The sequence below is a fragment of the Pecten maximus genome, chromosome 1 (assembly GCF_902652985.1).
Source record: "Pecten maximus chromosome 1, xPecMax1.1, whole genome shotgun sequence".
NCBI lineage: Eukaryota > Metazoa > Mollusca > Bivalvia > Pectinida > Pectinidae > Pecten > Pecten maximus.
Genome location: NC_047015.1, coordinates 26,143,642 through 26,171,629, shown reverse-complemented (window position 1 = coordinate 26,171,629; position 27,988 = coordinate 26,143,642). Strand labels below are relative to the sequence as shown.

The 27,988-nt window shown below is 34.4% G+C and overlaps 1 protein-coding gene across 4 annotated transcripts; it reads right to left on the bottom strand.

Annotated features, from left to right (window-relative positions):
• Positions 1-12: 12 nt before the first annotated feature.
• On the bottom strand, positions 13-27,988 carry LOC117328847 (protein transport protein Sec24A-like). Of its 4 annotated transcripts, XM_033886429.1 has the most exons (24): positions 27,692-27,988; positions 25,622-26,365; positions 23,455-23,550; positions 23,008-23,097; positions 20,981-21,477; positions 20,339-20,635; positions 18,674-18,792; positions 18,187-18,289; positions 17,316-17,342; positions 14,876-15,002; positions 14,486-14,595; positions 13,201-13,267; positions 11,846-12,010; positions 10,909-11,066; positions 10,506-10,607; positions 10,016-10,139; positions 9,445-9,603; positions 8,956-9,129; positions 6,409-6,519; positions 6,077-6,255; positions 5,478-5,615; positions 3,909-4,106; positions 3,559-3,662; positions 13-3,361 (listed from the first exon to the last, which is right to left on the bottom strand). In XM_033886429.1, exons 1-24 carry the CDS (start codon positions 27,771-27,773, stop codon positions 3,247-3,249), a joined length of 4,086 nt encoding a protein of 1,361 aa, XP_033742320.1. In that variant the 5' UTR covers positions 27,774-27,988; the 3' UTR covers positions 13-3,246. The 4 variants fall into 4 exon arrangements, with proteins under 4 accessions (XP_033742320.1, XP_033742326.1, XP_033742335.1 ...); XM_033886435.1 differs by lacking the exon at positions 17,316-17,342; XM_033886444.1 differs by lacking the exon at positions 23,455-23,550.

Genomic DNA, 27,988 nt, shown 5'->3' with positions numbered 1-27,988 from the left:
AAAATAAATACAGACTGTTGATGATTTTATTACTTTGAGTGTCCATATCACAACTTTTCCCTCTGTCACCCAAAGGTATGGGATAGACGAGATGAACAACTCTTGCGTATGTTCAAAATACACTCGATTCTCACATGTTAAGCTTAAATTGCCCAGGTGATATTTCATTACAGCATCATGGAATATTTACAATCAATGCCAAGGGAAAATAAACAATCAAAATCGACCACAAACACTTTTACACACTTCAGGATAAGCACCATTCTCATTGTAGTGACTTCAAATAAAAACTCTTGATACATAAATAAAATTATATATACATTTTATACAAATAATTTCAACATGCTTTTACACTTTCACACTTCACAAATTATTTTTTCTGTGGCATCCGCGTCAATAGCAACGTTAACAACTGTGTACTAAATATAGTCCTTGTTTACTGTATGTATGAAGGAACTGAAAACAAGTGACATTGTTAAAAAGATCATTTGAAAATTGAGTATGGTATTGCATAATAGAATTATCAATGTCTGATTGGGCTCCTCTACAGTGTTATTACAGTTTTCTCACAGGCCTTAGAAATGGGGACACTATTACCAATAATCATACATAATCTACCCTGCAAATCATAAAATCAATAATATATCAATAGGTTTTATTAATAAATCTGTTTAAAAGAACAATTTTATGATCAATCTATTCAATGAAATTAATAAAGGTGTGTTGATAGTGTGTTAAATAGCAGCCCTTCTTTCCATTCTGTATGTATTGTAGATAAAGTCCATTAATGATGCATTCAAAATATCAATGATAAAGACATGTACATTATACAGGAATACTTGGGACATGTTGTTATAGAACTGGCTTGAGACATATATCTTCTACATAATACTCATGCTGGGTAAAGTATTAGACTAGAACAATCTATGTCCTAAAACACCGAAAAATTGAGCAAAAGATAGACACAAAAATACAAATGGTACAAGACCTCTTTATAACAGAATTCATGACGGCAAGTACCAACAGGTCGACCATTCTCCTACATTCCTTTACATATAAACATCATAGTGTTAGACATGTAGACCAGATGTAATATTTGAAACCAGAGGAGGGTACAATTGGGACAGGGAATACACTACTATCCAAGGAAATCTGGACAGGTCGACAAGGAATGACATGTTTTGGTGTGTATCACTTGTAACCATATAACACCACCAAGTTAAAGACTAGGATGTTGATGTATGGTTACAATAATCTTTTTACATCACAGTTATAATACAACAGATCACAGTGGTCATACAAAAGCAATTTCTTAAGTTTGTATAAATGCAAACAATGAGGAAATTCACAATTTCAGATGCTTCAGTCATATAGATGTCGGACTAAAGTAATTCCCCCAATTATGCTGAATACCAAATTATCGTGGGTAAAACAGCATACTCATGCAAATACCTTGGTCCTGGTTCTGTTTACAAGTGGAGAGTTGTGGGAAATACAACATTGATGGAAAGACTTTAGAACAACAGTTCAGACGAGAATCTGAACACAAGCTTGCACCAGTTTATATATACATGTAGTAGTTAATATGGATCGTAAGGCAGGTACTATAAAGTTCAACATCTGCAATCTTTTTATTCCATTAATATTTTCTAATCTCATAATGCTTTCTATCAACATATTTCTAATAAGCACTTATCTTCACACTCGTTCAAAATCTGTAGCATTAATTTGATTCCAAGCCGAAATGAAACCCAGTTGTTTCATAACCACTAAATTCCCTTCCAGTAGATGCTGTGATATGACATAACAATGAAATTAAAACTATTATAAGATAATGAATAACACCAAATTTAATAAATACTTAATGCAGCACAAAAAAACTGGGTGACATAAATTAAAAGTGAAAATTAAATGTACCATTTGGCCCTGTTTACAGACTTTGGGAATCATTTCCTTTATACAGTGCCAGTATTGTTTAATGCATGCTTCAAAAATATATATGCTATGATCACAATTGCAAGATTTTGAAGTCAAGAGTGAACTTAAAACAATAACCTACCTTTGATAGAAATATTGTAGAATTTAGAAAAAAACATCATGAGCACAATTTAAACGAAATGAAATGGACTTGATAATTATTATGCTTAGCTCTGAAGACGTTAAGATTAAATGAAGTGAACTGGTGATAAAAACTTTCATTCTTTGGTCATTGATTAGATTATGACATTCCATGGCGGAGCCATCACAGATGAATTCCAAGGCGGTTGGAGTAGGTTTATTTGATCTGAGAAAACAAAAACACAAAACCACAACCACATTTTACAAAGACCGTCTTATTTGCTTTTCCGAAGGATGTATCACATTCACATATATTCTTCTCTGTTCCAAAATTAATGTCGCTACTGAACCATTATTTTAACATTTGAAGTCTTCAGATGTTCATCAACAGTGATATGTTGCATTGATAATTTTCTCTAAATGATATTCCTGTTAAAACACAAACGCTTTTCTGAATATGCCTTGTTATACTAAATATTGAATGGTCGTGTGCAATAGATGATAGCTTTGGTGTCGCATGCAATGATCAAAAACTACATTCAGTAACTTCTTACCTATTTCAAGCTGTCTGATAATAGTAATTTCAAACATCAATCAAGTCGGTTCCTTTTTCAGTATCTATTTATTAGAATTATATTAGTTTAAAAAATCATTCAAATGTCTAATACCTTATTCTTAAACTCACGAGTTATACCTGCATCTAGATTCAATAACATGTAATTTTAAAACAGCGACTCCATACAAGAATCAGTATTGCTTCTCATACTCTCATTTCCTACATTATCCACCATTACCAAACTGTACGCTGTCTCACTCGCCTATACTGTTGTGTTAATGATCATGATATCTATAATCTATTTACTGTTGCTTAAATAATTACAAGTATTTTTATGCTGTATCTATCACAGGCTTGTTGTTTTAAAATTTCACTATAATACTCGCTTTTAATTGAACACCCAGAACCTCTGGTAGTATTCCACATAGCCCTGGAAGCCTCGCCTACAAGAGTCGATCTATTCATTATGACAGGGACCAACCAGACGTTAAACAGCTATAGGGCAACAACGGTCTCCACAATCGGTATCACAATGATCAGGTGTGTGTCCATTATTGTATCTGAAGATCCCATTTAGTCAGGCATTGTGTCAATGCCTTTGATAGAATATGTTCTAATTATCATGGCCGTTGTCAACTTTTCACTTGCTTCTGTATGTGCTGTAAAAACTCATAGTAAGACATGGTGGACTCTGTTCTGTCCTCAATCAGGTAACCAAAAAACGTCAGGCGGTTTTTACTTTCTTCTCTGCAATGAGATATAAAAATACAGGATTATTTCTCTCCTGAAATTTCTAACACATTCAAGCTTTTTGTTGAAAATACTGGGATTAAAATTAATTTCTCTTACTTATATACTTCCAACAATTTTTCTTTGATTAATAATCTCTAACAAAACACATTTAACTGAATTATTTATGTTGCTGAAATCTTAATCCAACTTACTTGATGACTAGGAAACTACAGCCTCCAGGTCTATTGTCCATTAAGAAGCTAACAAAGTTACGCAGTTTTTCTGACACAGGGTTATCCAATTCCGGCAAATCAATCTGCAAACACAAAAATAGTAGGTTATTAAATCTGAATTTGAAGTCTTACTTTTAGGTGTGAAAACTAGTCTTGAAACAATGTGGCCCGAATCCAAACGATAATTTTTTTTTTTATTATAGAAATGTTCCAAGTGAACATACATTATTACAACCCCTGTCCCTTCAATATTTATCAAAAACTTAAACTACCAAAATCAAATCCATACAAATTATCCTCTTAGGCTGAGCTGGCTAAGATATACATACCAAACCGTCTGTGATGGACTGGTAGTTGGGTACATTGAACACATCCTGACAGTACTGGTTGCTGATGGCACTGCCCACATACAAGTACATCACATCATAGGCATCCAGCAGATACACACCCTGGCGGTCAACATTGGCAGAGGACAGGTGTAAACGTACTGGATTTGCTATCTCTTCATCATCATGTTCATCCACAGGCTGAAGGAAAATAAAAAAAATTACATTATGATTTGTATTAAATAATAAAACTTAATTTGACAGCAAAAATTATATTGTAACAAGAATTATGTATAGTTATGTTTCCCATCTGTCATTTTTTGTCAGTATAATAAGTTTTATTCTAATTTAAAAAAAAAAACGAAACGAAATAACCTCCACACTAATAAAGTGATAGGTTGGAAGCACCATGTATACTTCAGAGACAGGTGTAAATTTTTAATATATTTCAAAACAAACAGCAAATTTCACAAAATTTCTCAAACAGGTGCACTGCAAAAGGATCCATAATATGCCCCCTGACCCTATCCAATGATTTTGTTTGATTGTTTGATATTTAAAGTATTCCTGGTAACAATTGTCCCAAAAGATTACAGTCCAAAATGGGTAATAAATATCAAACAGAAAAAAAAAATCAAAAAAATCCATATTGTCCTTGTTAGACCCAAACATGAACATCATGCCAAAAGTTGGGACAAAAAACATGATCTGAATGAACTGTAAATAATGAAGAAACTTTAACAGGACGGACAAAGACGTTATACCAAAATACACCTGTTGAAATTTGATGGGCATATAAAAAAAATAAGGGACTTCTAGAAAAATGAGAGGAACATTCCAATTTAACTAAACTAATATGTCAATTGGAGAAATATAAAGACCTTTTGCTAATTACTCAAAATCTAAAGTTTTTAATCCCAAAATACTCCAAAACTTAAAATTTACATATTTATGAAGTGTGTTAAAATGTCCACACTACAGTGCATCTATCTGCCAGATTTACATGCAAGAAAACCGATACTTTTTGAGAAACTGAACTCAAAACAAGTCTTTAAAAATAAAGATTGAAAACATCTCTAATTTCCAAATATTGTAAACATCTCTAATTTCCAAAGATTGAAAACATCTCTAATTTCCAGAGTCAATGGACCATAAATTCTGAAGACTGTGATGAGATGTTTCATGATGTGATCTTACTCTATACCATGTTTGGTTAAAGAAAAACTTATACTTTTTGAGTTACAGATCTAAACACAAAATTCTGCACTAAAATGTTGTTGACACTGCCCCCACTGAAGGAAAAGTAACGCAATAGTCTTGCTTGGTGACTTTTTGTCACAGACGAGGCAAAAAATGGACATACTGTAGAAACCCTCTTTAATACTCAAACTCGCGTTATTCCAATATCCTCTTATCAGCGAAATCGTTCATACATAAGGCTGCTATTTAGATATGGCTTTGCAGTTTGGAACACATCACTCCTAGGAGTTAGCAAGGTTTTATTAAATATTTATATTGTGTCTTCATCTGTAATTGGTCAATACAGTGAACATAGTTCCTTGTAGTACTTACACATCCCTCAATGTTGTGTACAGGGTACAGGTCTGGGTATATCGTTTGTAGCAGGTAATGTAGAGGGAGGCTCTTGCACTGTTGCATTGCAAATACACGGTCATCCAACCGAGTGTTGACACCATGGCGGAAAGCACTCTACAAAGATGTGAAAGCACATAATATAAATGAGGCCAAAATATGACAATGCATATCATTCCAAAGATTATATTGGATACTTATAACACCTGTAAACTACTGACTATTATTACTAAACATATCTCATTTCATTTTGAAAAACATGATGTACTGGATTGCAACATCAACATTACAGCTTATTTCTAAAATGTTATCCTAAACAGTTTCTAATGATGGGACGGACCTATAGATCAGAAAAAGTTTTGCAAGGATTTTTTTCAATATCTCCATTTTTATCTCAGGTTTTATAGGTAAATGAACTGGGAATTTTTAGGACCTAAATAAAACTTATTAACTTAAAATGAATTTTATCACTGTAGAAAGTAACATACATGCACTATGAAATGTCTGGATAAGGTTGTGTATTACACTAAAAGAAACATCTCACTGTGACAATAAAGTCTACAGTGGAGATGACTTACACTTTTGAGCAGAGCAAGGACTAGAGTGGGGAGTAATCGGATGGAGAATGCTGTGGGTAGACAGCCTAGTCTCTGTGAGGCAGGCAGGGTACTTCCGAATGAGGACAGGGAGTCTATAGCAGCATTGATTAATGCCTCTCGTGCATCAGACATACTGGATGTGACACTTCGATCAGCACCTGCAAAATTAAATTTTAAAATAAAAATCGGAAACATCAATGTCATTAATAAATCTGTTCTCAAAAAGATCCCTATTAAACCCAGAGTCAGGATGGGGTTTATCTTTAAGAAATAACTTTCAGTTTCCATGTAAAAAAATGAATTCAACTCACCCATCTTAGCTAGGAGGCTTATAATGGCTTTCTGATCAGCTCCTGCAATCACTTCACTGATTTGGTTTGTCACAGGTAGGCACATAGTGTGAACTCGTATCCTCCTCTCACCTTCACAATTACACAAGCAATATTTAATAATCAAAAGGCAATGTTGAAATCAAAAATATGTATTCAAGCTTTCTTAACAATTTAAATGTTTGCTTGGTAAAAGACTCATCTTTCTGCAGATCTTTTCATGAATACTTGCAAAGAACAGATTACGTGCACAACAATTTGTAGGATAAGGTTGAACAAGTAAGCAGTATCACTTCAATATCATCTTTCATCTACAGGCATATACATATTCCAGTATAAGCACTAAGGGTTCTTCAAGTAGTGATCCTTATCAGATTAGCTGAAAGTGTTGAAGAAGTGGCTCGAGTATTTATCTTTATTTGAAGTGTTGAGGCGGGCAACCTGGATGCCAAGCTCTCCTGTGCACTTCTTGTAAAGTTGATTTTCTTGATGTACACAGGGGGGCTGGGTATTTACCTTTACTAGATGTGTACAGGAGGGCTGGGTATTTACCTTTACTAGATGTGTACAGGAGGGCTGGATATTTACCTTTACTAGATATGTACAGGAGGGCTGGATATTTACCTTTACTAGATGTGTAGGGCTGGATATTTACCTTTACTAGATGTGTACAGGAGGGCTGGATATTTACCTTTACTAGATATGTACAGGAGGGCTGGATATTTACCTTTACTAGATGTGTAGGGCTGAATATTTACCTTTACTAGATATGTACAGGAGGGCTGGATATTTACCTTTACTAGATGTGTACAGGAGGGCTGGATATTTACCTTTACTAGATGTGTACAGGAGGGCTGGGTATTTACCTTTACTAGATGTGTACAGGAGGGCTGGGTATTTACCTTTACTAGATGTGTAGGGCTGGATATTTACTTTTACTAGATATGAACAGAACTAGATATTTACCTTTACCAGATGTGTACAGGAGGGCTGGATATTTACCTTTACTAGATGTGTACAGAACTAGATATTTACCTTTACTAGATGTGTACGGGAGGGCTGGATATTTACCTTTACTAGATATGTACAGGAGGGCTGGATATTTACCTTTACTAGATGTGTACAGGAGGGCTGGATATTTACCTTTACTAGATGTGTACAGGAGGGCTGGGTATTTACCTTTACTAGATGTGTAGGGCTGGATATTTACTTTTACTAGATGTGTATAGGAGGGCTGGATATTTACCTTTACTAGATATGTACAGGAGGGCTGGGTATTTACCTTTACTAGATGTGTACAGGAGGGCTGGGTATTTACCTTTACTAGATGTGTACAGGAGGGCTGGGTATTTACCTTTACTAGATGTGTAGGGCTGGATATTTACTTTTACTAGATGTGTATAGGAGGGCTGGATATTTACCTTTACTAGATATGTACAGGAGGGCTGGGTATTTACCTTTACTAGATGTGTACGGGAGGGCTGGATATTTACCTTTACTAGATGTGTACGGGAGGGCTGGATATTTACCTTTACTAGATGTGTACAGGAGGGCTGGATATTTACCTTTACTAGATGTGTACAGAACTAGATATTTACCTTTACTAGATGTGTACAGGGGGGCTGGATATTTACCTTTACTAGATGTGTACAGGAGGGCTGGATATTTACCTTTACTAGATGTGTACAGGAGGGCTGGATATTTACCTTTACTAGATGTGTGGGGCTGGATATTTACCTTTACTAGATGTGTACAGGAGGGCTGGATATTTACCTTTACTAGATGTGTACAGGAGGGCTGGATATTTACCTTTTAATACTAGATATGTACAGGAGGGCTGGGTATTTACCTTTTAATACTAGATGTGTACAGGAGGGCTGGATATTTACCTTTACTAGATGTGTACAGGAGGGCTGGGTATTTACCTTTACTAGATGTGTGGGGCTGGATATTTACCTTTACTAGATGTGTACAGGAGGGCTGGGTATTTACCTTTACTAGATGTGTAAAGGAGGGCTGGATAATTACCTTTACTAGATGTGTACAGGAGGGCTGGGTATTTACCTTTGCTAGATGTACACAGGAGGGCTGGGTATTTACCTTTACCAGATGTGTACAGGAGGGCTGGGTATTTACCTTTACTAGATGTGTACAGGAGGGCTGGGTATTTACCTTTACTAGATGTGTACAGGAGGGCTGGATATTTACCTTTACTAGATGTGTACAGGAGGGCTGGGTATTTACCTTTACTAGATGTGTACAGGAGGGCTGGATATTTACCTTTACTAGATGTGTACAGAACTAGATATTTACCTTTACTAGATGTGTACAGGGGGGCTGGATATTTACCTTTACTAGATGTGTACAGGAGGGCTGGATATTTACCTTTACTAGATGTGCAATGGAGGGCTGGATATTTACCTTTACTAGATGTGTACAGGAGGGCTGGATATTTACCTTTACCAGATGTGTACAGGAGGGCTGGATATTTACCTTTACTAGATGTGTAAAGGAGGGCTGGATATTTACCTTTACTAGATGTGTACAAGAGGGCAGCCTGGAAACAAGCTGTGCTGGTCTCAGTGAGAGAATCCTCTATGGACATCTGCATACCAAAGCCAGCATCAGGGTTGATGTTTGGTAGAGACAACAAGTCAGTTGATCGCACGAAGAAGTTACCATGGAAAGTGTGTATACTTAGTCCTGAAATACAAATTATATAAGGTTGAGGTTAACATGAATATTAATGAAACTCTGTCAACAAATGTTTGTAGATAATGTATTCTTAGATACAGCAATGTTTGTTGATAATTTATTCTTAGATACAGCAATTTACGAGTCAAGAGAGGTATACAATTGAAAATATTATTACCTGAACTCCAAGAGAGAAGAGCAAAAAAGCTGTTTTCTTTTGATGAATGCTTATAATTAATCTTATTGATCTTAATGATCTTTTGATAAATACTTATACTTTATTTTATACTAAATCTTAATGATAGGATTAAGATTAACACTAACCTTTAGTACAGCGTATCCTCATAACGGCTTCAAATCCAATCTTCCTGGTGAAGTACCTGCGAAGATCCTCTTCAAACTTATCTGCTAATGATTTATTCTTTACAGCGTGGAAGGATGGGTAATACTCCACTGTACCACCAGAGTACTTCGATATACAAGCTGGAACAGACATTGTAATATTCATAACAAACACATTTCACCCCAATATAACTAAAATATAAAAATTATACTTCACCAAGAATTATTTTCGACACTGAACTTTGTGTTTGCCATTTTTAAGTTATGATTCTTACATATTTACATGTAACAATACAGATATTACTTCTCGACATCACAAAGTCAATATTACAATAAAACTGAATTTAGCATCAATTCATTGCTGTATGTAAATATTCCTCTCACATGTTCGATTCAAAATTTATTAAGTGAAACCATAAATCACTTTAAATTGTCCTTTTTTCGTTATGCTTGTAGACAATTTAACCCACTACATGTATTTCAATACAGTTTTGCAACTGAACAGAGGTTATAATTTGACAAATGATAGTAAATGTGATGACTCATTACTTACAGACTGTGGCGAGGTCTGCATACTGGCCATTCAACATGAATAGATCAACAGCAGTTTGCTGAGCTGAACAGTCAAGGGCTAACTTCTTATAAAAGTCTGTAGCTGGACCTAGATTTGAAACATTCTGAAACCGAAAGAATGTTGATAAGTACCAATAAGGAAAGTAGATGAAAGTGACTGAAATGTTACATACTGATTTTTGAAAAATAATAAGTTCTCGCTCTCTTCAATAGGAGAGCTAAAAATAATAACCAACAGAAGATTTAGGATGGGTAATGTAGGATCTAGGAACCAGTACTACTTTGGGTAAACAAGTGTGTGTACCTTCCTATCAGGAAGTGTAGTTTGAATGCAAGCATGATCACCCACTTCTGTTTGTAATTATTCATATATTGTCATGCAAGCTCTTCTGTTAGCACTCGTCATCCTGAACATGCCTCGACATATTCGGTATGATTTCCATAGCAGAACAATTTACATTGATGTATACCTTAGTTGTTCTCTGGTTGGAGTCCTCCCTGGCCTGAAGGGCACCTGGACCTACTGTTGGCAAAACTGTCTGCATCACTGTGACACGTCCTCCATTTGATGACTAAAAATAATTATCAATTGCAAACATGATATTAACGAAAGTTAAACATCAGTCCAAGAACATAACTTTATGAAACTATTAAAGAGCCTGTACCTTTATGGAAACAAACTAGTTCGTCAATTTTTAAAATGTAGCCTTCCAGGCGAAAATCTTAGGTGTTAATACAGGCCTTGAAAGTCTTTGTCAGGGTTCATCTAAATACACCATAAAATCACCAGATGTGTCCTCATTTTATATACCTGGTCCAACCGGTCGTACAGTTTGGACCGTGTTTCATTGTTGATTCTTGTAGAGTACGTACCATGAGTTTGTATGCAGCCTGGAGTGCTGGTCCAAGGGCACTGCCAGTTTCTAGGTTACCCTCAAACATATTGGGTAGCTGATTGAGCAAGTCAATAACAAGCTCCTTACTTTCCTGTAGGTTCACTAGTAGATTGTCCGGGCAGGGTAGAAACACATCTACAAAATAACAAACACCATAGTAGCAGGTCCTCTTTATAATAGCATCAGCAAATAACAAATGAATTTGGAAAGAAGTTCACAGAATTTCACTGTTTTACCTTGGTAATTAATAAATTTTAACATTAGATATATTTTATGTGTATATATTAAGTGCCTACAGACAGCTGAAAGATGATCTCAAACATCACAACTATATATGTTAGTGAGGAACTCCCTTTATTTTTTGTCTTAATTTTCCAATCACTTGATTAAAAGGAACAAAACACAAAGAGATGCATAATATGCCTAGCCGGCCTTATCCAATGATTTTGTTTATTTGTTTGATATTTTAAGTACCTGATCAGACCATAACATGTTATGTGACCAAGTGTAGACCACTGAAGGAATTTGCATAAAAACTTCAACTGAAAAAAATTGTCTCAAAAAGACCCAAATGATTAAATTCAAAGGGCGTATAAAAACTATGTAAAATATTTTCAATACATATCTTTATTAGGCACCCAAATGATAGTTTTACTTTGTATTAATGACTGATATCAAAATTATATATCAGAGAAAAAGACTACCCTGACAAAGATATAAAGTTTTCATTAGTCAAGAGTACTTTTCAATACTAGCATGGTGTCCCCTTGGAACTATATTTTGATTAATGAAAGAGAAAACTACACATAACAATTTCTACTATTCAATCATGAAAAGTTACTTTGACAGATAAAAGGAGATCAGAATCCTACCTCTACTTTCACTTCAAATGTATAACCTGATTGTCTACATACCCTCTAGATCAGAGACGATGAGCATCTGGGGCTGTGACTGTCCTGCGGCCAGATTGAAGAAGTGGAGAGATGAGTCATAAACCAGAAAGCCCACCTGCGTTCTGCTGTCTTTGGGAATCTTGTCCAACTCGTCCAGAAGGGTTTGGCAGAATATTCTTAAGTAACCTGCATTCAAAAATGAATTAGCTTTAACTCCAAACATATCACTGGTACAAATATACCTGATATATATATAATGTACATTTAACACATGGTATAGTTACATACCTGATATATAATGTACATTTATCACATGGTATTGTTACATACCTGATATATAATGTACATTTATCACATGGTATTGTTACATACCAGATATATAATGTACATTTAACACATGGTATTGTTACATACCTGATATATAATGTACATTTAACACATGGTATAGTTACACACCTGATATATAATGTACATTTATCACATGGTATTTTTACACACCTGATATATAATGTACATTTATCACATGGTATTGTTACATACCAGATATATAATGTACATTTATCACATGGTATTGTTACACACCTGATATATAATGTACATTTAACACATGGTATAGTTACACACCTTATATATAATGTACATTTAACACATAGTATTGTTACATACCTTATATATAATGTACATTTAACACATGGCATTGTTACATACCTGATATATAATGTACATTTAACGCATGGTATTGTTACACACCTGATATATAATGTACATTTATCACATGGTATTGTTACACACCTGCTATATAATGTACATTTAACACATGGTATAGTTACACACCTGATATATAATGTACATTTATCACATGGTATTTTTACACACCTGATATATAATGTACATTTAACACATGGTATTTGTTACACACCTGATATATAATGTACATTTAACACATGGTATTGTTACACACCTGATATATAATGTACATTTATCACATGGTATTGTTACACACCTGATATATAATGTACATTTAACACATGGTATTGTTACACACCTGATATATAATGTACATTTAACACATGGTATAGTTACACACCTGATATATAATGTACATTTATCACATGGTATTTTTACACACCTGATATATAATGTACATTTAACACATGGTATTGTTACACACCTGATATATAATGTACATTTATCACATGGTATTTTTACACACCTGATATATAATGTACATTTAACACATGGTATTGTTACACACCTGATATATAATGTACATTTAACACATGGTATTGTTACATACCTGATATATAATGTACATTTAACACATGGTATAGTTACACACCTGAATAAAATAACACTAACTCATAGAGCACACCTACCTGTTTCTACTGCATTAAAAGACACATCTAATAGATAGAGATACACGGCAGGTTGGGGTGGTCGTAACTGCAAATAAAAAATATCACACACATTTGTTTATTCTTACAACCGTTCTATTGTTCTATACTGAAAGTAGATAAACAGGTAAATCACCACAGGTAAGTTAATTACAATGTACTTAAAACTGGACACAACTAAAAACATTCATTCTATTAAGACATTACTAGCATACAACATTGAGGTGAGTATTGCCTATGAAAATCATATTGCACGCTTCTAATGTTTGACCAGATAATGTCGCCGCTATCTGACTTGCCATTTCCATCGCAGAAATTGAAGTGGAAATCCCCTTTCTACTAATATTAGCTTTGAGCTTCTGGTTTTGTTTATTTGTGCATTATGTGTATATCAACATGAAATTTAAGATAAACTTTACATTTCCTTTTTTTGGAAGAAAGTAACTATTGCTTCCCCATTGGAAAAATACGGAGGAAATATAGCTCCAAATTTCCTGGTATTATAGCTTAATTTATACTGTTTACTGGTGTCTATAATAGCATGTAACACCGGACCATACTTCTTGTTTACATATTTGAATTGAGTGCTTGACAAGACAGGAAAAGAAATGTGTCTGTTACAAAGTTTTGATATGGATATGAAGAACAAACAAATGCATTAAATTACCAGTATTTTAAAATTTTACCTTGATAAATCCTTTCCCATTTTCAAATATGAATAACAGGTACCATTGACACAAACTTATTACTCCATTATTTGTTTTAAATGCTGTGACAAGTTGGTGTAAATATTATGAAATATGACTTTATATGTTTTTTTGACAGTATTATACATGAAAAAGCAATTGTGATAAGGGTGAAGATGTGATGGTAATTAGGATTTCCAAAAGCAGCAACTTTTCCCCCTTTGCTCTGAAACTTCCAGTTGGAATACTATAATAAAAGAATCTGGAGGTATTTAGTGGGAAAGCACTTTTTAGATATCAAAACTAAATTTCGCATTATAGCAAGCAAGATTACAATAGAGGGGTGTTTAGTGTGGGTGAAAGTAGATGTGCATGTTCTGGGAGACAGTTTGCCTGCGAGGATCATTAAGTACATACATTGTCAGGCATTTTCCTTTCTAATCTCTCTAATCCTTGTCCATTTACCTACGCATAAGTAAAATACTTTTAAATCACCCATACTACCTAGTTTTTTAATTTGTAATTTCATTTCTGTTTTTTTTTCTTTCAAAATATGACAAAGACATTGTAGCAGCACTAACCATATACTCTGATGGCGCAATAAATTCTATCGTTGCTGATTTGATCTCTGGTCTTCTCTGAGGATCACCATAGGTTTTACTAACAGGATCAAATTGAAACTCATCTGGCACTAAAACATACAAAGGGAAAGAGTTGAGCATCTTCTATACGAATGGCATCCAGGCATACATTAATAGCATTTAATACAGGAAAACTTTTATAAATCGATCACATGTAATTAATGGAAAGACAATAACAACTAAATGAAAACAATACTGAGGAGCATTATATGCCCCCAATACTTTAGTGGAAGGGAGAGGTACATATGAGGACACTGTTAACTGCAGGACAGAAAAAATATGCCATATATATTGAAATCAACACTTTGGAGCATATGCAAATATACTTACAGTCATTAATTCTATAACACAAATTACACTTCCAGCGCCTCTGGTCAACAAAGGACACAAACGGGTTGATGTAGGTCCGACAGGATCGACACCGCACAATTACACTGGACTGTATAACAGGTAGCTGCTGGAAATATATAAATGTACATAATATAAGTTTTATTCTACATTATTAGTAAATCTGACAGGGAATAACAAATTAGTCCCAATCTGCATGGGTAAAATGTTCAATAATAACAGTTTTTATCACATTAGTTTGGTATTTCCATACTTAATTAAGTGTTGCCCATTTCAAAAAAAATTCTGACATTTAAAAGCAAATTCACATAATTTAAATATATTTGTATCATGGTAATAAAACAGTTTATAAAGTGTATTGACAATACCTGGAACTGGAAATTTACTTGTGCATTCAAATTTTAGCTGATTTGAATTGTACCCCTTTAAATCTTATTCTTTGAGGGAAAAATATAAAAAGAAATATGAAAAAACACATGCAAAATGTGTAGGTCAGAAAAAGAAATGGGTTTACTAACAAAAAACATGATCATCAACAGCATGATCTTAAATTTGAGCCTCAGCATTTATTTACAAGAGGGGTAATTAAATAAATACGTAGTTTTTACTCTGAAATGAAAGGACTTTAATTGGAGGAGTGAGACAAAATAGACATTTATTACAAAGCATCCATTACAAGTGTTCATAAACATGACAGGCTTCATCATCTTCATACATTTAATTATCTAAATCAGCTGGTAATAATCTAGCTATTATTTTTATAAACATTTAAGATCCCCTCTCCATAGTAAGCAAGACAACACAATTCACCCACTAGCAGCATACATAATTGGGATCCCCTCTCCATAGTAAGCAAGACAACACAATTCACCCACTAGCAGCATACATAATTGGAATACTGTATGTACCATTGTGCAACTGTAGACAACTGAGGCTGGATTACATTAACTTTGTAGGCTTTTCAATGTTTTCAAATGTATTGTGTATTGTATTGTATTGTGTTTACTACGCATACATTTCCATTGATCAGCTTCAACAATTCAAATTTCAATCTCATTTCATACGTCTGTGCCTTTGCCTTTGTTTGTTTTTGTTAATAACACTCTGAATCATCTCGTCTAATGGTTAGTCAAAGTTACTGAAATACTGATAACTATTTTTGTCAGAAAACAAACATTAATTTGAAACTATGTTTTTATCAGTTTATTTAAGGGTTTGTACAACATACACAACAACATAAAATTATGGTTAATGTATATGCCATACATTTCATTTCTACTGAAAATGTATTTATTTAGGTGCAATTAAGTTTTAGCACATCACTGAGTTAAAACAGATTAACACAATGATAAATTGTCACATCCACAGTACTTTCTGTATAACTCAATGGAATGCTTTCAATGCAAAAATGCTGAAATGAGATTACCGCAAAAACAAGTACATATACGACAAGGCTCTTGCTGATACGGATTCTTGTCCCAGGGTACAACATTTTAATACCCAATCCATACCCGGGTACCCCATATAATTTGACCATTAAGCGAATCCAATTGTTTATAACATAGAAAGAGATAATAAAATCAAATATTTTTAAAACTACAGTGTACTCTTCGTTGGTGATAGTATTATATTCTTTTCCTGGCATTAATTGACAGTAAGTAACTGTAAAACTATGAATTAAACTTATTTAAAAGTTTGCGATAATATAACATTTGATCAGCATATGACATTTGTAAATATTGACTGTGTGCGAGCAGGAAGCTTGACACAACCTCATTCTGACAACCTCTACTAGTATTGTCTATGTGTTGGGAAAGCTGACATAAACAGAGGTTCTCAAGGTGAAACGGTCATGAGAAATCAAAATCATAACATATTGTAAAGATTTTGATAAAGCATATCTCTGGTAAGTGAATACAGAATAAATCACTGGGAGGCTGTATTTTTCCCTTTTTTGACCTTTGACATTGAAGGATGAGAGTGTTTCTCATTCAGATGGGTACGTATACCGGTTGCACAATTTCGAACCTGGGTTCTCATGATCAAACTTGTCCATGTTCGGGTACTTGAAATAGCCCTAGTTTACGCTTAATTTCAAATTTGTTGTGAAATACCAGGTAGAGGCTGTCATACCTAGTGTTTTACTTCATATATAAAACATAACTGATATTCCAAATCTCCATTCAAAATGATTTATTATCTAAATTGGTTGTAATATTTAGAAATCTGCAACTGCATCAAAATGTTAGCTTTGTAAATGAACACAACATACCAGAAATGATTAGGGTATTTTTTAGGAATACACTTATAATGATCAAATATACATCAAATCCAGCATAGTCTATACAGCAGACAATGGTACAGCCCATGCATTTGGGATATTACTCGGGAAAGAATCGGAAATCAAATAAAAAATTCTTACTCCATTCTCGCCAAAATCATCGCACATCTAGAATTGATGGAAGAGAAAATCAAAGGAGGATGTTAAAAAGTTACTCAATCCATCAAGTCAATATCACAGTTTCTCACACATCGACCTGGAAACCACACAATCTGTATACATAAAGTCTATATCACAAGTCTCACACACATACAACATGTTTTTGTGCATCTTTTGTAATTTAAAAAAAAAACAATTACAGGTTGTACGTTATGTCATGTTTTTGATGCTGGATGAGTATCAAAATTTCAAAACAAGATATACAAATGTATGTCTTGACAACATGTTTTGTTCCACGTTTTGTTTTTTAGTTTTGATTTCTTTGAAATGTACTTTTGTTTTTTTAATACAGGCTGCAAATAAACTTGTAACCAAAGGTGTTGCAACCAATCAGCATTATTATTTTGATCAACCAATCAGCATTATTATTTTGATTAAGTGTTTTCAATAATACTGTAATGAGTAGCCATATACACCAAAACTTAGACCTGTACACTTGTTTTTTCATTTTCATTAGGGAGGATTATAGTAATCAATTTGGGGTAAAATTTACTAGGGTTTTAAAGCTAATAAATAGAGTATGAAAACTAAGCAAAGGACAGCTTTAAATAACCAAGCTATTATCATAAAACTAAGCAGGGTATTTTGGGTAGTCCTAATTCAGTCGGCATGCTTCATTATCAAAATAATATGATAACCCAAACAGCTTTGAGATAAAGCAAGCTCTGTCATCAAACTTAGTTAAACACTTGTACCACATAGCAAACAGCACAAGCACACTCAAAAGTTTGTTTGTTCCACAATCTGCCTTCCCGGTTAAATAAAATGATAGCAAAATTTAAAAAATACTTACTGATAAATCTTTAAATGGGTGAATTAAGATGCCTAATGGTAGCCTCGACTTGCTCAACAATGATGAAGATTGTGGAATCGATGTCAAAGTACAACGGAACACACTGAAAAATTACATGATCGTATACAAGTTGTAGATGATAGCGTTAACATACAACAGACGTATGACAATTCAATCATATCATTTTTTGCACATCTTATCAAATCTAGACCTTTTGTTTAATGTTATTAGTGTCATATTTTTTTGTGCAAGTTAAACTTTCAGCATTTTCAAAAATGCATTGTGATATTGATCATGATTATTTGTGCTCTGTACATTCTTTTCAGTAACCATTCCAAAATAAATACACATACACCCTCAATATCCTATTTTATTTGTTTATTGTCATAAATAAATGCTAGTATTTATTGTTGGGATAATATATAATGTACTCCATCAGTTAAACCGGACTGTATCCCTGGTTAAGGTATCGCAACAGAAAACTTACTCAGGACTGCAGTTGACTTTTTTATGGTCATACGGTAGCTTTGGTTTTGGCGTCTCTATCCCACTTGCTGGGATCAGTCTTTTCTCCTGAAGCAGATTTACAACCCTCCCTCCAGAGTCCTGAAGAAATTCAGAAATAAAATCTACACATTTGTTTTTCAGACAGATAATTCAGTCCACCTCCCTCAATGAGATTGCTGCAAAGTCAAAGCTGTCCACTGAATTATATACAGATATAAATATACATATAACGTATATGACCTAATAAGGGCACAGGGCGCGGGTAATTGACACCGACAGTACTAGTGGGGGCGCCCTTATTAAGATTCGTTATTCTGAAGTTTTATGAAACAGACTATACCTTATAATAGCAGAATACCCAATGCTGTGGAAACGGTAAAATATTCAGTCATACAAATATTCCAGATGAAGATATCTATTCATTATCATAAATTAAGCTTAAACATCACTTCAATATTCCTGTAAACTTGTAAACCATTGATTAAGCTAGCTGTTCATTAGAACAGAGAACCAGTGTTCCACCATTTATGTTCAAATGGAACTCTTTTGTGTTCTATTTATAGATGCAGGTGATTTCCAAGATCATATCAGACATCGTTTTCTTTGACCTAATAATTGATTTACACTGTCTTTAACTATCTTTCTGTTCTTAACAACTTTTAGTTAACAACATGAATTAAGTCTTTTACTTGATCTTTAAATAAATATGGTAGTTATTGATAAGTAATTTGTATGTGTGTTTCGCATTAGTTTCAGGCACACTTTGTACTGACATCTGTATCACTGAATAGACAAAATGTGGCTAAAACTTCTGTTCCAGTGACTAAATTGGGTGAAGAAAATTGAACACATAAAGTTGCAAAACATTTCACATGGGTTATTACTTTTGAACACCATTTTGACACTCGGTCAAAGATTTTTTCCTTGGAGGGAAAAAGGTAGGGGCGCCCTTATTAGGGCAAGGCGCTCTTATTAGGTCAAATATGGTATATGTATTTGTCAATGATTAAATCATTTGGCCTTACACAAATGTATAGTATAACTGCATTAAAATGCTCAATTATATATGACTGTTTATGAAAATTAATACCATTTCAACAAAGAGATCTTTTACCTTACTTGAGTCTGATATTTACTTTCTAATGGGTGTTTATATTATCATATATTCATTACAGATATGGTTAACAGTTTTCCTTTGTTTTGTTCTTGAGGAAAATATCTGGATTAATTTCATAAAATATATTCAATGTGGCATGTACAGTTAACAGGCAATCTTTCAAGACTTTCTTTTCTTCTATAACTAGTGTTTAGTAATTCAATATTCTGCAACATCTTACTAGATGGAAAACGAGGCCTGGGCCTGTACAACTTGCCTGGATATTTCAAGTTTATTTATTTGTAACTACCTAGGTAATGTCATTTTGAATTGATTTTCTGTTTAGACTTGAGATCAAATGAGCTTTCAGCTATCTTGTCTGGGAAAATACTTAGAAAATTAATTTTGCTTCCTGTGAATATACATCACAGCTAAATAAGTAAATATGCAATAAAGATTAGTCTTACAACTTAAACTTAATCTATACAATGGTCCTATAGTGATTAGTAATATCTTAGGATCTCAATTCTTACAACCTTCTATATTTACCTGCAAACTCAACATTTCAAATCCACTGTTCATTGTGTTAGGATTTCCAACACCTCCAGGTCCTCCCATTGGTCGTCCAGACATTTGACCAAAAGGAGGGGCCATCTGATTGGGTCCTCCTTGTGAATTTGGCTGAACCAAGCCAGGGCCCGAGGGAAACTGTGACTGTCCTGGCATGCCTGGTCTTGGGGGGCTGGGCATCCCTCCTGTCTGTCCTAAATATCCAGGACCCTGAGGGGTCGGCTGATTATGCATAGGCGGTTGACTATATGCAGAATTAGGTGCATTCTGGTTATTCTACAAAGTGGGACCCAAATTGAGATTACAATATGTACACTATGTTTGTTAATAGACATGTATATAATAAATTTGATCATTAATTATAATAAGCTTAAGAAATATGCCTTTGCAAGTAATTAAATGAAAAACATATTGTTCACGAGTAATTCTTATCTATGGTTAAATATACAAGGCAATTAGACATGCAAATATAAGGATCTGTTATATATAGCAATGTAGAATTTTCTATTTCTCTATGTGCAATTCATCCAAATTGATTCTCATAGCCTAGGTGACAATTTCTTGCTTACATTATATGGGTGAAATAGCTGTCACCGTGAACCATTTGCAATGATGTCTTACCATCGGATGGCCAATCTGTGGTGTCATTTGGTTGGTATTCCCTTGAGGAAGGGGAGGACCGGCTAGAGCATCCACACCTCCTACCTGCTGCTTTGGGGGTCCACCTGCCAAGCCTCCAGGAGGAAATGATATCTGTCCAGGGCCACCTGACATTTGAGATCCCGCCATTGATTGGGGTGGACCTGGTATAGGGGCATGGGCTCTGGACATAGGGGGAGGGGCTCCAGATGTAGAGGGAGGGGCTCTAAACATAGGGGGAGGAGCATTTGAAATAGAGGGAGGGATACCAGTCATAGGGGGAGGGGCTCTGGACATAGGAGGGCCACCAGACATTGTGGGTGGGGCTCCTGATATAACGGATGGAGTTCCAGATATTGAAGGTGGCCCTGATAAAGAACTTTGTCCACTGAAAGTTCTTGGTGGTGCAGACCCTACACTAGATGGTGACACCATTGATGTTACTGGCCCTCCAATACTGCTGGGTGCCAGTGCACTACCTGAAAATAAATGATGAATGTTTAAGGTTTTTTTCTTCAATTTTCTAAATTTAAAAGCACTTTCCCTGATTTTGAGATACAAGGGTGTACCAGGTGTATACATTTAAACTTAATCAAACAAATAGAGGATCTTGTATAACAGACTAACTCTGAAATTTGAATTTCCAAATCCATATCTCAGTACATATCATTTAGTAAGAAGCAAAAGGTTGAGGTAATATACAATCTTTTCTTCCTTCAGCAAAAGTGGGTCAAATCTCTGTTTCCTAAATATCATAATCAGTGCTTAATAAACCATTCTAAATACTATAACATAGGTTGAAGCTTAAGCTTGGATGCACATAGGTTGAAGTTTGAATACATTTGTTTGTTTGTTTGCTAGGTTCATCGTTCTGTGAACAGCCAGGGTAATTTTGAGACAGGGTATATGTCTCCTTAGAGTAGTTGGTGACTACCTCACTGAGCAACATACGGGAGGCCCATAACATGCCATCCAGAGCAATTAGGATGAAGTGTCTTCCTAAGAACACAACCATGATAGCACAGACCGGCCCATGGCCATTTCTCAGCTTCCCAAGGAACACAAACCAACCACACACCTCCGATCTTCACCTGAGGTTCTCCGATCTTCACCTGAGGTTATGTGGTCGGTACTTTAACTGACTGAACTATCACTGTTCCTTGGATGGGAGCTCAGCTGTTTGATTATCATACATTGTACCGTAAAGAAAAGCATGTGGTGTTTCATCAATGTCTGACTCCTACTTCCCAAAATTATTACTTAACAATATAATATGTAACCTGAACACCTGTACATGTACTTATTAATAAATAGACTGTCAAAGTTTCAGATAGAATCATCTGAAATTAAAACAGTCTATACATTAATACACTATTAACTATTCTAAATGAAATATCCAACCAATTTTCTTCATTGTTGGCTTCATACCTAAACATGTTTTAACAATTAGACCTTTGTAAACACAAAGAGGTAAACATGTGTAATGAAAGTGATCATATTCAATTAGCAATATGAATATGGCTGCATATAATATATTTCATTCACAATCTTAAACACAGATAAATTAATCTCTAAGAAGGATTAACATTTTACATGGTCGATTTTGTATAAGTCACACATGTACATAGCAGCAGGTACATGCTTCATTCTGATTATGAATGAACTACAATTACAACATATGCATGCATACTGTATATAGTTATATATATACATTACTAGGCATATAACACAAATTACAGATTTCCTGTAGTACTATTGGTACTTCAACCTGTGACAATATATACTGCAAATCAATGATACAATGCAATATTGAAAGAACTACATTAAAAAAATAAAGACTGAAAAATAAAAGATAAACTTTCAATAATCTGCACCACATGCACAGTCTCCTCACAATTGCTTGCAATTGTCATTCCTGAATAGTGAATAAGGTCACAGAATTATGGCTTGAGTTTGAACTATTAGCATGTGTTTTTATTTTTGATAAATTATGTTAAAAGATATCTTACTCTCAAGGCCACTTAACTGTCCCTCGACAGCATCATACAACTGATTCCCTAGAGGGGAGGGGGCTCTCGAAGACTTCCGAGATGTGGGTTCTGCAATAACCGAAACAATGATTTACTATTTCATGTTTTCACTTCTATCAAATCACTAAGAATGTATAACAGCTGGTATCTAACTGAAAAAAATGTAGTAATAAGTTGCATGGAAAACAAAATTGATTGCTGAGTAAAATTATGTTATGTGAATGTTAAATACAAGTACTGCACTTGCCATGCAACATGCTTAAATCATAATATTCCCAGAAATAACTTATTTATGATTCTTACTGAAAAACAAGTATCAATTAAATGCTTAAATTCAAAATGAATTTGTGACATAGCCAATAATGAAAAATTTTGAATTAACAGTTTTGTTTTGAACATTCTAATAATGAACATTATAATAACTACCTGAATTGTTTTGTACTCCTGGAGTTAGTGTCATGCCAACTTGGTGGGAGTATTGACCCTGGCCATGAAAAGGTACAGGCAGGCCAACAGAGCGTTCTACAATATTGCGACATACAGCATCAGTACCAACACTACTGGTCACCTAATATAAGCTAGGGATGCAAGCCAACAATATCATACATATGATACTGATATCATACTGATTTAAAAACTGTGTCATTGTGAATTGTCTACAACCGAAAACAGATCTAGATGTGGTAAGATTTAAGTTTCCACAAAAGGCAAAACATATTGTATAATACAAGTAAGTGTCCTTTCATTGAGTATCATTTCATTGACATTTATATATATATAGAGTCAGTGTTGTTATATTTCTTCTTTTTTTTTTGGGGGGGGGGGAAGGAATTGGATAGTAGGGCTTTGTTAGTTGCCATATTCAGAAAGTTATTGCACAACACAGAAACTGTATGTACAATTTCAGAAAAATAGTAGTCAGACATTAATAAAACTTGTAAGAATAGAATATCAAGTGTGTTTTCTGGGCCTAGCTTCTTAGGAAATTGTCCTCTGGCAGAAGTTGGGAACTTTATGTGCTGGAAAATCATACAATAAGAAGAAAATTGGAATCATAGATTGCGGAATTTTATGTCATCACATCACAAATATCAGATTTAATGATTTAGGGAATTAAGATGAAATTGTTAGGGAAAATTAACAGCATACAAAATTGGGATTGAATGGGGCCTGTATTCTGTCCCAAGTATATATGCAGACAAAAAATGAAAATGTACATATATATATACAAAAAAACAATAGCAGCAGCTGTGCCAGTTAGTGATCATATTCAGAAACTACATAGCTATAGGCTCATAATGATATACATGGTAATACAGTAATATAAAAATCAGTCTATATATATCATTAAATATATAATAGTCAAATCTTCGGTATATTACATATAGATACATGTATATGGCATTTATCTACAACAGCTGCAGAGGACATAAATTTTAGCAGCATCATTTACATTAGACCAACATGTCATTAATATTCAATACTTCCCTGGAAAACAAAATATTCATAAAGGAAGATACACATACATACAAGGAAGATAGAAATACATACAAACACTTTAACAAATAGCTTGATAACATATGAATTCAAATAAGCATGCAGAATAGCTGAAATAACAGTGCATGTGTTGTCAATAAGAGCTAGCACTCTATAATTTGTAAATTTATGGATATGCCTATAAAACCGGCCATTATTGAAGCATTACATACTTAAAATTGTCTGGCTTTGCATATGATTTTCTATTGTACTAATTAATTAAAGTTACTCGGTAACTCTCACTACAAAAAACAGTATTGCCTGTGTTCACCATAAGATCTTCAGATACAGTGGTCAGGGTGCGTACTACTAGTGCACGTGTGAAACAGTCGGCAATGATGAGATCCAGTTGATATTGACAACACTAGCTAGCATGAACAGATATCAGTAATTTAACAAAACATTTACAATGAACATGTATCATTAAATTAAAATACATGTAGATGTACACATACTGTTGAAAAATGTCAGTTTTATTTCCATTCAATTAAACATGGGAAGAAGGAGTCAGGTTAATACAATTTCAATTGATCAACATTCAGTATTTCGACCAAGTCAGTGTGTGCATTTTGTTTTGGTTTGTTCATTTAAGATTTTTTTTTTTTTAATACAACGCAATCCCTTGGCTGGACCCTTAATGATAATGTTCTGAAATTTTTTATAAAGAACATTTTCCTCAAACATATCTAGGTATTCATCTGATGCTTAAGCTTCATACAAAAATTCTAGATCCACACAGTGACACTATGAAATGTCAATTAAATTTTCACTATACAGAATATTTGCAGAAAGCATTTAAACATATAATATCAGTACTGGAGTATTTCCATATCACCTTGCTAAATTCATTTATCTTGTTTGCTTTGAAAGAACTATCATGATCATCAAGCTGTTATTTGCAGAAAAAAAAACTTTCAAGAATATTATAGGGTATGCATCAACATTTTACAAACGTTTAGTGAATGTGCCACCAATTCAGTGTTTTCTAAATGGAAAATATGTATTCTTTTCGAATTGAGAATCATGAAAAATCTTTGAAAACAATGATCATTATTACCTGCGACTGAGCCTTGCGAAGTTGGTTGCCTTAGAGGTGGTCCTGAAAATGGCTGTCTCTGACTCATAATATTAGATGAGGTTGGTGGTACACCCATCATAGGCCTTGGACCTTGACCACTATTTGGGGTGGGAGTCATGCCAACTGGCGGTCTTATGTTGTTAAAAGTATTTGACTGAGGGGGTAAACCACCTGGCAAAGATGAAGGTTGTGTTGTGTTCATTGCCCCCATTGGTGGAGGGCCAGTGTTTTTAGACCCAACTGACATTTGTGAATGTTCATTTGCCATCTGCCCTGGTTGTGAAAAATTATGTGACAATATTTGTCCACTTGAAGAAGGTCCATTGGATGTCATTGTACCACCTGGAGGTCTCATCATAGATACTGGAGGAGGAAGTTGGTTCCCTTGTTGCAAATTTCCATTGAAATTCTGGGCTGTGGGTGGTGGTGTTCCACCAAATCCATTCACATTTGAACCAAGTCCGCTGTTAGCACTTGACCCAGGGCCCCCAAAGTTTGTTGGAGGAACTCCCATAGCTGTCTGCGGTGGACCACCTGGTCTTGACATTGTTGGCTGCATCGTAGCATTAGGAGGTAGCCCTGGTGCAATTCCTGTAGGTCTGAAGTTGGGATGTGGTGGCCCTGTCACAGGAAGCTCTTGACCAGGCTGCATACCTTTCATTGGTCTAGGTGGACCTTGAAATCTTTGTGGTCCAACACCAACAGGTGCTGGAGGAAAAGGTCCTGATGTAAAGAGAAGAATTGTAAAGATAAATCTGATTTGTTTTAGCTATAATCATTACATGTACACAATGTACAGTAACATACAAGTAATAATAACTATATTAGGAAATTATCAAGCATTTTTATTTCAAATATTAAAAACAAACTGAATGACAGACATTAATGCATACAGCAATACAACTTTTTTTTTTCAAAAATAGGTCACTCATGGCCAATGAATTTCTAGTAATGTCAGAACTGAATTGTCCTTGCTGAAATTAATTTCTTAGTTCATACTCAATGAGTCATTTTGAGCTACCTGGCTACTGGTATTCTGCCCAGTCCAGTTCCACTACAAATACTGCTATATGTATGTACTACTCTGATATACAGGTCATACATACTGCAACCAAAACATTGTCATAATTTAAATCAAGAGATTATATTATCCATCTGTAAAAGCAACTTGATTATTAACTATTTGTATATATAAACTCACGATCAGTATCTTCAAAAGTTGCTTAAATTATATATCAAATTCATCAATACAGTCACACTTTGCATTTATGAAAAAATACTGATATTCTGTCAATATATACTCCATCATGAAACTGTAATACAATTGGAAACCATTCAACACCCTCTTGAGTAATAATTACCATATGTACCCTATATATGCTTATCGGATGCAGTTGTACTGAGTACTGTTATTAGCACTTTAGTTGCACCTATTTATAGTATACAGTACGTATACATGGATGAGACACACAAGTAACATTCCCTTAGCCTTGAAATAATGGGTCTGTACTCTAATGATTAGACACTGGTCAACCAACTGATATGTATATATATATACCAAATCAGTCTTTGTACGTATACCCAATCATATATATATATCTAATATATAGTGCACTGTAGCATAGAAGACAAGTTTACCAAGCTGTTAATTATCTATAAACGTTCCTGTTATTACTTACCGTTCATATAATTATCCATCGACCAATTTGTTTACATTTGGAATTGTCTTATACACGTAAAGCAATATTAAGTGAAATCTGCCTTAATATAACCATATTTGTCAGTGTTTGGTATCAGAATTTCACTAATGATACATTTTATGTACACCAGAGAGTCGGTGCCTGTTAACTTATAACACTTTATACAATTCATGATAACAATGCTGGTACGTGTTATAAAATGCGTGTACTCTGCAACGTGGAATTTAAAGAGATCTATCATATTAAAATACGTCACTTTGAACAGGTGCATATATTTGTGAATTGTGACCGAGAAAGATACTTACATCTCTCATTCATCGCGCCATAAATATAATACTTATATACAAACCTTGATTATTGACCTCATGTTGTGGATTTGGTAGTCGAGGGGGTCCATTAGGATTGAATTGTTGCCGATTTACATCCGCCATGTTCTCTCAATATGACAGCAGATTACGATGACTTCAGTGATTTAGTGTGGTTCAAATGACCACACCCATACCAAAATATGAATAAATGGTCTTCAAATGTTGTGGTTAATAATCTGTTCAAACACAGGATGACAAAACAGGTTCCTTGGTATCATAAAACACCACAAAAAATAATAGAAATTGAAAGTCCATTTTGTGAACTTCGAAGCGGCGGA

What these genes read in the sequence shown, in the direction of transcription:
- LOC117328847 (XM_033886429.1), bottom strand. Translation starts at nt 27,773, where the DNA reads ATGGCGGATGTAAATCGGCAACAATTCAATCCTAATGGACCCCCTCGA. An exon ending in ACATGAGGTCAATAATCAAG is followed by an intron (nt 26,366 to 27,691) that starts GTTTGTATATAA and finishes TCTTTACATCAG; the next exon opens with GACCTTTTCCTCCAGCACCT. An exon ending in GTGTTATAGAATTAATGACT is followed by an intron (nt 14,596 to 14,875) that starts GTAAGTATATTT and finishes TGTATGTTTTAG; the next exon opens with TGCCAGATGAGTTTCAATTT.